We start from the raw sequence: 16086 nt of genomic DNA on the forward strand, positions 1-16086 counted from the left end.
ACAATATCTGCACAGAGACTCAAAAAACAATCTCAAAATGGATTAAAAACCTAAATATGACACCAGATACTATAAAACTCTTAAAGGAAAACACAGGCAAAAAACTCTTGTGTAAATTGTGGCAATATTTTTTGGATCCATCTCGTAAAGTGAAGAAAACAAAAGCAAAAATAAACAAGTGGGACCTAATTAAACTTAAAACCTTTGCACAGGAAAGAAAACCATTCACAAAGTAAAAAGGCAACCTAGTAAACAAAGAAAATATTTGCAAATGATATGACCAGTAAGGGGTTAATATTCATATATCCCCTTGATCATAGCCTTGTTGTGGTCATGGGGCTTTCATAACTCAGTGAAGCTATGAGCCATGCTGTGACGGCCATCCAAGACAAACAGGTCATAATGATGTTCTGATAAAATGTGTCCACTGGAGGAGAAATGGCAATCCATTCCAGTATTCTTGCCACGAGAACCCCATTAACAGTATGAAAGGCAAAAAGATAAGACTCCTGAAGATGAGTACCCCCAGTTGGAAGGTGTCCAGTATGGTACTGGGGAAGAGCAGAGGGCAAATACTAACATAGCTCCAGAAAGAATGAAGGAGCGCGGCCAAACCAGAAATGATGCTCAGTTGTGGATATGTCTGCTGGTGAAAGTAAAGTCTGATGCTGTACAAAACAATATTGCATAGGAACCTGGAATGTTAGGTCCATGAATCAAGGTAAATTGGACGTGGCCAAGCAGGAGATGGCAAGAGTGAACGTTGACATTTTAGGAATCAGTGAACTAAAATGGACAGGAGTGGGCAAATTTAATTCATGTAAACATTATGTCTATTACTGTGGGCAAGAATCCATTGGAAGAAATGGAGTAGCCCTCATAGTTAACAAGAGTCTGAAATGCAGTACTTGGGTGAAATCTCAAAAAGGAGAGAATGATCTCTGTTCGTTGCCAAGGCAAACCTTATTCAATATCACAGTAATCCAAGTCTCTGCCCCAGCCACTGATGCCAAAAAGCTGAAGCTGACAGTTCTATGAAGATCTATAAGAACTTCTAGAACTAATATATATATATAATAAAAAGATGGCCTTTACATCATAGAGGATTGGAATGCAAAATTAGGAAGTCAAGAGATATCCAGAGTAATAGGCCAATTTGGCATTGGAGTACAAAATGAAGTAGGGCAAAGGCTTACAGAGTTCTGTCAAGGGAACATGCTAGTCATAGCAAACATCCTTTCCCAGTAACCCAAGAGATACTTTACACATGGACATCACTGCTGCTAAGTCACTTCAGTCATGTCCGACTCTGTGAGACCCCACAGACAAAAGCCCACCAGGCTCCCCCGTCCCTGGGATTCTCCAGGCAAGAACACTGGAGTGGGTTGCCATTTCCTTCTCCAATACATGAAAGTGAAAAGTGAAAGGGAAGTCGTCGCTCAGTTGTGTCCAACTCTTAGCGACCCCATGGACTATAGCCTACCAGGCTCCTCTATCCATGGGATTTTCCAGGCAAGAGTACTGGAGTGGGGTGCCATTGCCTTCTCCAGGACATCACTAGATGGTCAATACCAAAGTCAGATTGATTATGTTCTTTGCAGCTGAAGATGGAGAAGCTCTATACAGTCAGCAAAAACTACCTGGAGCTGACTGTGGCTCAGATCATGAGTTCCTTATTTTTTTTTTTTCCACCATGATCAAGTTGGGTTTATTCCAGGATTGCAAGGATTCTTCAATATATGCAAATCAATCAATGTGATACACCATATTAACAAATTGAAAGATAAAGACCATATCATCATCTCAATAGATACAGAAAAAAGCTTTTGACAAAATTCAGCACCTATTTATGACTAAAAGTCCTCAAAAAATGGGCATAGAAGTACCCTGCCTCAACATAGTAAAGACCATATATGATAAGCCTATAGCAAACATTATTCTCGGTGGGGAAAAACTGAAAGCATTAACCCTAAGATCAGGAACAAGACAAGGGTGTCCCCTTTCACCACTATTATTCAACATAGTTCTGGAAGTCCTAGCTACAGCAGTCATCGAAGAAAGAGAAATAAAAGGAATCCAGATCGGCAAAGAAGTAAAGCTCTCATTGTTTGCAGATAACATGATATTGTACATAGAATACCCTAAAGATAGTATCAGAAAAATACTACAGCTAGTCAGTGAATTTAGCAAAGTTGCAGGATACAAAATCAATACACAGAAATCATTTGCATTTCTATATACTAATGAAAGGTTGTTGTTGAATCACGACGCTGGGATTCTTGGCCCCGGAGGAGAAGAATTCAATCCGGGGCCAAAGACGAGGCTCGATCGCTCAGAGCTTTTGTGTAATAAAGTTTTATTAAAGTATAAAGGAGATAGGGAAAGCTTCTGACATAGGCATCAGAAGGGGGCAGAAAGAGTACCCTGAGTTCCTTATTTTAAAATTCAGGCTCAAACTGAAGAAAGTAGGGAAAACAAATAGGCTACTCAGTTATGACCTAAATAAAATCTCTTATATTATACAGTGAAAGTAACAGATTCAACAGATAAGATGTGCTAGACAGAGTGCTTGAAGAACTATGGACAGAGGTTCATAACATTATTCAGGAGACAATGACCCAAAGGAAAACATCCCAAAGGAAAAAAAAATGCAAGAAGGCAAATTGATTGTCTAAGGAGGTTTTTTAATAAGTGCTGAAGTTTTTATTATAAATAAAAGGTTTTTTAATATAAATAAAAGCTGAAGAATGAAGAGAAGCAAAAGGCAAGTGAGAAAGGGAAATATATACCTGACTAAATGTGGAGTTCCAGAGAATATTGAGGAGAGATAAAAAAGGCCTTCTTACATGAACAATGCACAGGAATAGAGGAAAACAACAGAATGAAAGAGACTAGAGACCTCTTCAGGAAGACTAGAGATCTCAACAGAACATTTCATGCAAGGCTGGGCATGATAAAGGATAGAAATGGTACGGATCTAACAGGAGCAGGAGAGATTAAGAAGAGGTGGGAAGAATACACAGAAGAACTATACAAAAAAAGTCTTAATGACCCAGATAACTACAGTGGTGTGGTCACTCACCTAGAGCCAGACATCCTGGAGTGTGAAGTCAAGGGGGTCTTAGAAAGCATTACTGCAAACAAAGGTAGTGGAAGTGACAGAATTCCAGCTGAGCTATTTCAAATCCTAAAGATGATGCTGTTAAAGTGTTGTACTCAATATGTGATGAAATTTGGAAAACTTAGCAGTGACCACAGGACTGGAAAAGATTAGTTTTAATTTTAATCCCACAGAAGGGCAATGCCAAAGAATGTTCACATACTATACAATTACACTCATTTTACATGCTAGCAAAGTTAGCTCAAAATCCTTCAAGCTTGCATTCGGCAGCACATGTACTAAGAACTTCCAGATGTAGAAGTTGGGTATCAAAAGAGCCAGAAGAACCAGAGATCAAATTGGCAACATTTGCTGGATCATGGAGAAAGCAACGGAATTCCAGAGCCTCACTGACTACATTAAAGCCTTTGACTATGTGGATCACAGCAAATTGTGGAAATTTCTTAAAGGGATGAATTTAGACTACCTAAAACTACCAAACCACCTTACATGTCGCCTGAGAAACTTGTATATGGGTCAGGAAGCAACAGTAAGAACCAGACATGGAACAATTGAGTGGTTCCAAATTGGGAAAGGAGTACCACAAAGCTGTATATTGTCACCCTATTTATATAACTTATATGCAGAGTACATCATGTGAAATGCCACGGTGGGTGAATCACAAGTTGGAATCTAGATTGGTGGAAGAAATATCAACAGCCTTATATCTTCAGATGATAGCACTCTAATGACAGAAAGGAAGGAGGAACTAAAGAGCTTCTTGATGAAGGTGAAACTGGAGAGTGAAAAAGCTGGCTTAAGAATCAATAGTAAAAAACTAAGATCATAGCATCCAGTCCCATCACTTCCTGGCAAACAGAAGGGGAAAAAGTGGAAGCAGTGACAGATTTTATGTTCTTAGGCTCCAAAATCCCTATGGATGGTGACTGCAGTCATGAAACCGAAAGACATTCCCTCTTTGGAAGGAAAACTATAACAAGCCTAAACAGCATATTAAAAAGCAGAAACATCACTTTGTCAACAAAGGTCTGTATAGTCAAAGCTATGTTTTTTCCAGTGTTGTGTATGGATGTAAGAGTTGGACCTTTATGAAGGCTGAACACTAAAGAATTGATGTTTTCGAATTGTAGTGCTACAGAAGACTCTTGAGGGACTGCAAGGAGATCAAACCAGTCAACCTTAAAGTAAATCAACTCTGAATACTCATTGGAAAGACTGATACTGAAGCTGAAGCTCCAATACTTTGGCCACCTGGTGGGAAAAGTGGACTGACTGGAAAAGATCCCGATGCTGGGAAAGACTGAAGGCCTATGAAGTAAGGGGTGGCAGAGGACGAGATGGTTAGGTAGCATCATTGACTCAATGGACATGAAATTGAGCAAACTCTGGGAGATAGTGGAGGACACAAGAGCCTGTTGGGCTGCAGTCCATGAGGCTACAAAGAGTCAGACGCGACTTTGCGACTGACTGACAACAACATTCATTATATATACAAAGCTCCTATGACTCAACATCAAAAACCCCCCAAAATCTCGATTACAAAATAAGCAGAAGAATTGAATAGACAGGTACTTAAAAAGTATATGCAGAGGACCAACAGGCACATGAAAGGATTCTCAGCATCACTAATCATCAGGGCAATGCAAATCAAAACCACAATGAGATATCTCCTCACACCAGTCAGAATGGCTATCATTAAGAAGAACACAACAAATGTTGGTGAGGATGTAGAGAAACAGGAACCATCATACACTGTTGGTGAGAATGTAAATTGGTGCAATCACTGTGGAAAACAATATGGAGTTTCCTCAAAAACCTAAAAATGTGCTACTAGCAACTCTACTCCTAGATATATATCCGAAAAACAAAACCCACTAATTTGTAAAAATACATGCACTTCAATGTTTATAGCAGCATTATTTATAATTACCAAGGTATCAGATAAATAAATAAATATATAACAATAAATAAATATATAACACATCTTCATATATATATATATATATATATATATATAAAAGCATACCACTCAACCATAAATAAGAATGAAATTTTGCCATTTGAAACACTATGGGTGGACTTGGAGGGCATCATGCTAAGTAAAATAAGTCAGAGGAAGACAAATACTGTATAATATCTAAAAACTACAGCAAACTAGTGAATGTAACAAAAGAAGCAGACTCAAGGAACAAACTAGTGGCTACCACTTTGAAGAGGGAAGCAGGAGGGGCAGAGAGAAACAAATGGTTATTATGGGATTATATGAAATCATCTGCGTGAACTTAAAAATTGTAAAATATTATAGAATTCAAAACCTCTTTTATTCAATTAAAAAAATCCAATGTATGGAAAGGTACTATATTATTATCATCATTTACACATAAAACTCAAAAGTTACAGACTTTGAAGACAACTTATGACCCAAATTCCATGTATCTACCATCACACCATCCCATTACTCCCTTCCTTAACATGATCTGGATATAACAAAGAGTAGAGTATACTTCCCAGAAGTGAAAGAAAGCTGATGTAGCTGAGAGGTGAGAGTAGAGGGGCTGTAAATGCCACTTCAAGGAGTTAGAATTTATCCCAAAGGCAATGAGAAGATGCTAAAAGGTTTTAAATATGGAGGAATGAAATTATAAATTATGATTGTTTTGACCAGGGGTCTGCAAACATATTTTGTAAAGCACCAGAGAGTAAATATTTTAGGCTCTACAAGCCAGATAGTCTCCTGCAATCACTCAACTCTGCCATTGTAAAGCAGTCATACACATTACATAAGTAAGTTTGGCTATGTTTCAATACCACTTCATTTATGGATGTGAAAATCTGAATTTGAATATCATGTATTTTAAATATCATATATTTTAAAGTATATTGACACTATTTTTCTTTTCTTTTCTTTTTTTAATGCTTTAAAACTGTAAAAAGCCATTTGGGGGCTAAATTTGCTTGGTTGGCCATAGTTTGCTGACCTCTAATTTAGAAGATGATCACTTAGGCTATGTGTAAAGTAGACAAAGCGGTCCTTTCTGGCTCATTTCATCAGGTTTGGTACCTACATACTTACTTTTTAATATTCAAGGTCTGCTCTATCATGCTATATATGTCTTTTATCTCTCTACCACCAACAGATATGCTAATACAAAAAGAATATTCTCACGTTAAGCATTACATTTTATTTGTGACCCCTTTGTGTTCAATGTAGTCGTATTTTTATTCTTTAAGGATGAGATATCTTAGGGGTAGAAGGTAATTTATAGGTAAGAATAGTACTGTTTATTTTATAAATTTTTAAATCCAAAGAGGTAATAATTATTAGTATATAGGCTAGATCATAATTTAAATAGTAATAATTGATTAGAAAACATGATAAATTCTTTAGACAATTTTAAAGTGGAGCATCAAATGTATAGGGTAGATTCATAAGCTTAAATGGAACTTTAAGGCCTTAATGCTCTCTTACGGCTTTTAATGCTCCTTAAAGGCAGACCTTGGGCTATAAATAAAAAGTTACATACGAAGAATAAGGCTGTAGCATTTTGATTGTTCACTTTTACAATAAAAAGGAAAGCAAAAGTATCTCTCTCATTTCCTTATTTTAGATTTTTATCTTTTACTAGTAAAAATCCTCATGGGTTAAGGTTAGCCTATTAGTAGAAAGTCTGTTTGGCTTTAAACTAACATGGAGACTTTATATTGTTACTGCCTAGAAAGTGAAAGTGAAAGTGAAGTTGCTCAGTAGTATCCAACTTTTTGTGATCTCATGGACTGTAGTAGCCCACCAGGCTCCTCCATCCATGGGATTCTCCAGGCAGGAGTACTGGAGTGGGCTGCCATTTCCTTCTCCAGAACTGAGACTAAATGCTGAAACAGATATGATTTGAAAAGAAGTTTATAAGATGGCTTTGATGAGTATGGGTGCGTGTTCTCTCGCCTGACACTTTGCGACCCTGTGGACTTGTAGCCCACCAGGCTTTGATGATTATGTATTGGTTAATAGTTAATGTAGCATAAATTATAGAACAGTATAATAATACATTGGGAAAGAAAGTTTATCAGACACTAAACATATAAATATTCATCTCTTTAGTTATTATTTTGGCTAGAAAGAAGACTGGGACTACAGACATAAAAAAATAAGGAAATAGGAAGAAAATCTACCTTTACTGCTGAGTAGTGGCAGAGGTGAGGAGGAAATAAAGTGACAGTCACTTGGGTCAGAAAAATCTAAGAAGTGTTATAATTAAATTTCTGACACTATGATGTATGAATGCATAGACTTTGGTGAAAATAATAAAATGTTCCCTTAATATACTAATATGCCTGATCAATGTGACCTAACAAAATACAGACAACCAACAAATAACAAAAAGTTCATACATTTGAAGTAATTAGAGAGATTTTTTTCCATGATCAATGAGTGCACAAAGCACAGTTTAATTGAGTGATGTGAAATTAGAATTTAAACAGCAAACTCATTTCAAAGACAAGATAAACTAATATCATGAACCCATATTAACATCTAAAGCATCAAAGCTTACAGTACAGAATGTCTTCACTGTATAGAAGATTCAGATAAAAGAGCCTTCTCGAAGTTTTTGCTGTTTTCAAGATTTTTTGACAGCAATGAAATTTCTATGGAGCAGAATGTGCTGAAAATCAGGAACACCACCTTTGTTTATCTGATCTCATTGTGGCAAAAGATCTTATAAAATAAGAACCTAATACAGAGCACACAGATGTGTAAGAAACTAGTCTATTTTACTGTTCTGTAACTAATAAGTTGAGGATTAAAGCTTATTTGAACTGTTTGAACTTATATTCTCTTTGGATCTACTTTGCACTGTGGTCACTTTAAAAATACAAGTGAGAACATTCAAACTATTACTTCTCACTAAAACCTAAGGGACAAACTGAGCACATTCAAGATCTCGGGGACATGTCTTGTCCTGTGTCCTGGTTTCTGAAGCTGTACTTCTATAGGGAATGGATTAGAAAGAAATTTAAGCTTGTTAGATACAAAGGTGTCATCCTCTCACATCAAAGTACATGAGGAGAGACATTCAAGAATTATAAATTCTTAGAAAACATAAAAAATCCTTTGGGTCTGGCAAGGAAAATGTCAGCAAGTCAAAAGAGGCTAGATGGCTATTGACCAGTTTCCTGAAGGCAAAGCTGCAAGCCAAGATGGAATAATGCTTTCCCACCATGTGTCAAAGGCACAAATGACACTAATCCTTTTTAATGGTCACAAAAGCTGACAACTTACTCAGCGTTAGAACTGAAGGCACAAAATCATCCCAAGGAATGACTCACCATAAACAGGTCACGAGCACCAATGTCAACAGCTAACAGAAATGCCTTTTCAAATCTTTGGTACCTGTAAGGGAGAAATGTTATATTGTGAACAAAACTAGAGAAGAGGAGAGAACAGTTTGTTTAATGTACTTATATGCTATTGTTTTTGTTCTGATAAAAATACTCTAAAACAGTAGGGACTTCACCTGCTGGGATCTTCCCTATGTGAACTCTTATTGTACTTAGGAGGTGCTGATGCACACATCCTGTGGAGGGGTTCAGTGTAACTGTCAAGCACAAACATAACCAGATTAGGTGCTTCTAAATGTAGAGAAATGATAGCTTAAGAAATACATTTTCTCATTATTTTTTCCTTTGTTGTATTTTGTTGTGTAAGTGGAAAGTAGGAGGATATGGACAGTACAGCAGGATAAGAGCAATTAATAAATCATATAGTTATATTTTATGTTTCTTAGGTAAAAGTTGAGAAGTCAAATGTTGCATTTTTACAAAACTCTCACATTTGTGATCTGGGGTAAAAACATCCCCTGCTGTTGTAAATGAAAATAATAAGTGGTTTCTAAGTATTTTAAGAAGGTATTACTTTTCTACTATTTCATCACAATCATACTATCTTTCCCTGAGGTATAACTAAGAATGTTCTTTGTGAGAACAAACTTTAGTTTACATTAATTACCTCTACAGAAAATTTAAAGTCCTGAGACAAAAGTATGTCATGAACATATAATTTGCACAGGATTATGGAATAAAAGGTAATCTATGCTGAAACTTACACAGATGTAATAATCAGTTTTTCTGACTCAAGAAACAAGCAGATATATAACCAAGTTCTGTTCTATATTGTGAAATATGATGGTATAAAATATACTAAATTTTCACATAAAGAGCAGAAATGTGGAATATTATTATTAACAGTATATAAAGTTTATTAGTGAAATAGCTAATATAATTAAAATTCAAACAAGGCTTATTATTATTCTACATGAGCTGGTAGGCCAGAAACTGAAACACTTTGTAATTTCCATACTGTGTTTGATAGTTGTTCTCCCATCTACTCTCTGATTCTTCTTACTGGTATCTCCAGTAAGGCAGCTGCGACCGGCACACTAAGCGCAGGTGGCTACGACCAGAGCACTAAGCACGGCTGCGAGGAGCTACCCCACGTGCGAGGAGTGGTGGCTGCGCGGGCGCAGGAGGGCCTAGAGGAGCCATCCCATGTTGAAGGTCAGGAAGGGCAGCGGTGAGGAGATACCCCTCATCCAAGCTAAGGAGCAGCAGCTGCGCTATGCTGGAGCAGCCGTGAAGAGATACCCCACGTCCAAGGTAAGAGAAACCCATGTAAGATGGTAGGTGTAGCAAGAGGGCATCAGAGGGCAGACACACTGAAACCATACTCACAGAAAACTAGTTAATCTAATCACACTAGGACCACAGCCTTGTCTAACTCGGTGAAACTAAGCCATGCCTGTGGGGCAACCCAATACAGGTGGGTCATAGTGGAGAGGTTTGACAGAATGTGGTCCACTGGAGAAGGGAATGGAAAACCACTTCAGTATTCTTGCCTTGAGAACCCCATGAACAGTATGAAAAGGCAAAATGATAGGATACCTAAAGAGGAACTCCTCAGGTCAGTAGGTGCCCAACATGCTACTGGAGATCACTGAAGAAATAACTCCAGAAAGAATGAAGGGATGGAGCCAAAGCAAAAACAATGCCCAGCTGGGGATGTGACTGGTGATAGAAGCAAGGTCCAATGCTGTAAAGAGCAATATTGCACAGGAACCTGGAATGTCAGGTCCATGAATCAAGGCAAATTGGAAGTGGTCAAACAAGAGATGGCAAGAGTGAACATCGACATTCTAGGAATCAGCGAACTAAAATGGACTGGAATGGGTGAATTTAACTCAGATGACCATTATATCTACTACTGTGGGCAGGAATCCCTCAGAAGAAATGGAGTAGCCATCATGGTCAACAAGAGTCCGAAATGCAGTACTTGGATGCAGTCTCAAAAACGACAGAATGATCTCTGTTCGTTTCCAAGGCAAACCACTCAATATCACGGTAATCCCAAGTTTATGCCGCAACCAGTAACACTGAAGAAGCTGAAGTTGAACGGTTCTATGAAGACTTACAAGACCTTTTAGAACTAACACCCCCAAAAGATATCCTTTTCATTATAGGGGACTGGAATGCAAAAGTAGGAAGTCAAGAAACACCTGGAGTAACAGGTAAATTTGGCCTTGGAATGTGGAATGAAGCAGGGCAAAGACTAATAGAGTTTTGCCAAGAAAATGCACTGGTCATAGCAAACACCCTCGTCCAACAACACAAGAGAAGACTCTACACATGGATATCACCAGATGGTCAACACCAAAATCAGATTGATTATATTCTTTGCAGCTAAAGATGGAGAAGCTCTATACAGTCAACAAAAACAAGACCAGGAGCTGACTGCAAATATACAATGAAGATGCAGAACTCTAAAAATAAAAAGGTCTTAAAAAGCAAGAGAAAAGACAGGTCACCTACAAAGAAGATAACCTACAAACAGACTGACACCAGACCTCTCAATGACAGCAACGGGGTGTAGAAGACAGTAGGGATGTATCTTCAAATGATAGTGAGAAAATAAGCATTTCTCTTGTATAACAATGGAATTCTCAGTAGGTAAAGCAAAATAAAGACATTTTAAAATATGTAAAAACTGAAAGCGTTCAACAGATCTTCAGTAAAGGGACTTGAAGGGGACATAACTCAGGAAAAAAGGAAAATGATCCTAGAAGGAAGGTTTGAAAAGCAAGAAGGAATAGCTTAAAAAAAAAAAGATTTGGTTAATATACAGGCAGATAAGTGCACACAGACATACGTGCATATACACAGAGACACCAGGGCCAACTGCCAGTATACCCACAGTTAAAGTGTGGCCATGAGAAGTGCCAATCAAGCATGTAATCTGAGAGCTCACGCAACAGGGGAAAGGCAACACAGCAGAGCACATCCAGGGGCTGAACATCTCCAGATGCTAAGTGGCTTCTCTCCCAAGGGGAGTTCTCTAATCCCACCTATCTCACACCACATATCAGAAAAGAGCTAAGAAACAGATCAGAAAAGAGGTAAGAAACAGACCTGGGGACCTCTGCTCCAACAACTAAGGAGCAGATCTCACCCCTGACAGGGCAGTGATAACCAGTGAGTCTGTCCATTTATACATCAATTTGGCAACTATATATATGATTAACTGAAATTGAGAAGTATAAAATTAAACTGGACAGCTTAGGCAGTACACTCCTTTCTGGTAAGAGGTAATGATTCACATTCTGAAAAAATGAAAAAATTGGCTTCAGCATCTGGTAGCATGATCAACCAAAAATATCACAGACTGCTCCCAACTAGACTTATAAATATACGTTAAAATACAACACAGTTCAGTTCAGTTCAGTCGCTCAGTCGTGTCCGACTCTTTGCAACCCCATGAATCGCAGCACGCCAGGCCTCCCTCTCCATCACCATCTCCCGGAGTTCACTCAGACTCACGTCCATCAAGTCAGTGATGCCATCCAGCCATCTCATCCTCTGTCGTCCCCTTTTTCTCCTGCCCCTAATCCCTCCCAGCACCAAAGTCTTTTCCAATGAGTCAACTCTTCGCATGAGGTGGCCAAAGTACTGGAGTTTCAGCTTTAGCATCATTTCTTCCAAAGAACACCCAGGGCTGATCTCCTTCAGAATGGACTGGTTGGATCTCCTTGCAGTCCAAGGGACTCTCAAGAGTCTTCTCCAACACCAAAGTTCAAAAGCATCAGTTCTTCAGTGCTCAGCTTTCTTCACAGTCCAACTCTCACATCCATACATAACCACTGCAAAAACCATAGCCTTGACTAGACGGACCTTTGTTGGCAAAGTAATGTCTCTGCTTTTGAATATGCTATGTAGGTTGGTCATAACTTTTCTTCCAAGGAGTAAGCGTCTTTTAATCACCATCTGCAGTGATTTTGGAGCCCAAAAAAATAAAGTCTGACACTGTTTCCATGTTTCCCCATCTATTTCCCATAAAGTGATGGGACCAGATGCCATGATCTTCGTTTTCTGAATGTTGAGCTTTAAGCCAACTTTTTCACTCAACACAGAACTCTTGTTAAAAAAAGTTTCCGAGAATACCATACTCTCAATTACAAAATAACTAACTAACCAAAGTTCCTTGATTGACACTAGAGTAATGCTCCCTGAGCAGAGAGCAAAAAAAGGGAAAAAAGGCAGAACTAGTGTGAGCCATCACCCTCAGAAGACTGAGCCTTGAACAAGTCACAAGATAAAGGTGCTTAGCCTGAGACTTCTGATTAAGCCAGGGGCTAAAATGATTGCAGGTTTTAAGTGCCCTTAACATTGACAGAAACAATAAAAAGAAAATTCATCTTTGGATTAAAACACTTTTGATAGAAGCCACCAGGATTGCCATAAATTAAAACAAGTACAAGTTCACAATGAAACATCAACACCATATACAAAAGAAAACAAGCTACTATAATGTAAAATTAGAAGATAAACAACAGATTTACTTCTCCCCAGATTTCAGATAATTGAATTATTAAAGTTAGAATATAAAATAGGGAGGCGGTCCTAAGATGGAGGATGAATAGGACGGGGAGACCACTTTCTCCCCCACAAATTCATCAAAAGAACATCTGAACGCTGAGAAAATTCCACAAAACAACTTCTGAATGCCAGCAGAGGACATCAGGCACCCAGAAAAGCAGCCCATTGTCTTCAAAAGGAGGTAGGAAAAAATATAAAAGATAAAACGAGAGACAAAAGAGGTAGGGATAGAGCTCTGTCCTGGGAAGTGAAGTGAAGTCACTCAGTTGTGTCCGACTCTTTGTGACCCCATGGACGGTAACCTACCAGGCTCCGCGGTCCATGGGATTTTCCAGGCAAGAATACTGGACTGGGGTGCCATTTCCTTCTCCAGGGGATCTTCCCTACCCAGGGATTGAACCTGGGTCTCCTGTATTGCAGACAGATGCTTTACCATCTGAGCCACTAGGGAAGCCCTGGGAAGGGCTTCTCTCTTTAAAAAGAGAGAAGTTTCCAAATACCAGGAAACACTCTCACTGCTGAGTCTGTGGCGAGCCTTGGAACCACAGAGGGCAACATAACTGGGAGGAAAAATAAATAAATAATTAAACCCTACAGATTACATATCCAGTGGTAACTCCCAGCGGATAAGCAGTGCAGATGCCTGCATCCACCACTAGCAAGAGGGGGTTGGGCAGGGAGGTGCGGGCTGCACTGCTTAGAGTAAGGACCGGGCCTGAAAGACCCCAGGGCAATCTGAGGGAACTAACTTGGGATAGTAAACCACATGTGGGATAACAACCACATGAAAAGCCCTAACGTAAGATACCACCAGGCCCGCTCATAGAACAAAGGACTGACTAGAGCTACGCGAAAAGCCCTAACCTAAGACACTGTCAGGCCTGCTCACAGAACAAAGGACTGAGCAGAGCTAGCAGGCTGCAGGCTGGCCCATCCCCCTCTGGAGACAGGCAGGCAAGGGCAGACAGAGCCGGAAGGGGGCAATCATGGCCCCAGAGAGGCATTATCTACCAAACTGCAAGCAGGCTTTGTTGCTAACCAAGACTTCTTAGGATTTTGGACGGTCAACATCCACCTGAGAAGGTGGGCCGTTGTACACCCAGAAAACCGAGCAGCAGGGACGGGGGAGGCAATAAGTCACAGTGACCGTGCTCACCAAACACCTGGTCGCCCAAGCTGCTCAGATCTGGGAAGGGCACAAAACACAGGCCCAACCGAGTCTGCACCTTGGAGGACTACCGAATACCTGAACCCGAGCGGCTTAGACCTGGGAAGTGCATACCGTCCAGGGCCGGCCTCAGACGGTTCCTGGCAGACCAACCTAGAGCCTACGTAGTGTAGACAGGGAAAGCACTCATGCCATGAGCAGGGGCAAACCCAGTGTGGCTGAGACACTGTGAGCACACGCCAGTGTTATTTGTTTGCAGCATCCCTCCCTCCCCACAGCACGACTGAACAAGTGAGCCTAAAAAAGTGTCCACCACTGCCCCCTTGTTTCAAGGGAGAAATCAGACACTGAAGAGACCAGCAAACAGAAAAAGCTAAAACAGAGGGACCCTCCTGGGAAGTGACAGGTGCAATAGATTAAAACCCTGTAAATAGTACCAACTATATAGGAAGGGGCCATTAGCCCCTTGAGAAATATAAGCTGGATCAAGGAACTATCCAAAAATTAACTGACCCCACACTGCCCAGAACACCACCAGAGAAAGTCCTAGATATATATTTTTACTATTTGTACTATGATTCTTTAATTGTTTTTAATTTTTAAGTCCTCTATTACTCCTTTCATTTTCATTTTTATAACCTACTATTACTTTGCAAAAAAAAAAGAGATCCTATTTTTTAAAGCAAACTTCATGTATACATATTTTATAATTTTTGTGACTGCTTTTTTTTTCTCTATTTTTCTTTAATATTGTATTTTTGAAAATCCAACCTCTACACTAGATTTTTAATCTTTGCTTTTTGGTATTTGTTATCAATTTTGTACCTTTAAGAGCCCAACATTTAGTACCCATTTTTACCTGGGAGCAAGGTTACTGGCTTGACGGCTCTTTCCCACTTTAGACTCTCCTTTTTCTACACCAGGTCGTCTCTATCTCCTCCCTCCCCCTTCTCTTCTCTACCCAACTCTGTGCATTTCTTTGTGTGTTCCGGACGGTGGAGAACACTTAGGGAACCGATTACTGGCTGGATCTGTGTCTCTCCTTTTGATTCCCCCCTTTATCCTCCTGGCCACCTCTGTCTCTTTCCTCCCTCTTCTCTTCTCTGTATAACTCTGTGAACGTCTCTGAGCAGTCCAGACTTGTGAGTGCACATAAGGAAGTGATTACTGGCTAGCTTGCTCTCTCCTCTTTTGATTCCCTCTCTTCTCCTCCTGATCACCTCTATCTCCCTCCTCCCTCTTCTCTTCTCTTCTCTATGTAACTCTGTGAACCTCTCTGGGTGTCCCTCACTGTGGAGAAACTTTTCATCTTTAACCTAGATGTTTTATCAACGGTACTGTATAGATGGAGAAGTCTTGAGGCTACTGTAAAAATAAGACTGAAAACCAGAAGCAGGAGGCTTAAGTCCAAATCTTGACAACACCAGAGAACTCCTGACTCCAGGGAACATTAATCAACAGGAGCTCATCAAAAGCCTCCATACCTACACCGAAACCAAGCACCACCCAAGAGCCAACAAGTTGCAGAGCAAGATATACCACACAAATTCTCCAGCAACACAGGAACATAGCCCTGAGCTTCAATATACAGGCTGCCCAGTCACTCCAAACCCACTGACATCTCATAACTCATTACTGGACACTTCATTGCACTCCAGAGAGAAGAACTCCAGCCCCACCCACCGGAACACCAACACAACCTTCCCTAACCAGGAAACCTTGATAAGCCACCTGTACAACCCCACCCACAGCAAGGAAACTCCACAATAAAGAGAACTCCACAAACTGCCAGAATACAGAAAGGCTACCCCAAACACAGCAATATAAACAAGATAAACAGACAGAGGAATACCCAGCAGGTAAAGGAAAAGGATAAATG

General features: G+C 39.7%; 1 protein-coding gene and 1 non-coding gene across 2 annotated transcripts in view; both read right to left on the reverse strand.

Moving 5' to 3' along the window:
- Nucleotides 1-16086, reverse strand: part of LOC120851330 (WD repeat containing planar cell polarity effector) — a 211973-nt gene that overhangs the window by 53393 nt on the left and 142494 nt on the right. Inside the window, exon 12 of the mRNA XM_040224029.1 lies at nt 8444-8507. Within this exon, the coding sequence (XP_040079963.1) occupies nt 8444-8507 (64 nt within the window). The remainder of the gene's footprint in view (nt 1-8443; nt 8508-16086) is intronic.
- Nucleotides 13419-13490, reverse strand: TRNAC-GCA. Its single transcript has one exon. It is a non-coding gene; the product is annotated as a tRNA-Cys (tRNA).

Source organism: Oryx dammah, unplaced genomic scaffold, assembly GCF_014754425.2.
Source record: "Oryx dammah isolate SB20612 unplaced genomic scaffold, SCBI_Odam_1.1 HiC_scaffold_25, whole genome shotgun sequence".
NCBI classification, from domain to species: Eukaryota; Metazoa; Chordata; class Mammalia; order Artiodactyla; family Bovidae; genus Oryx; species Oryx dammah.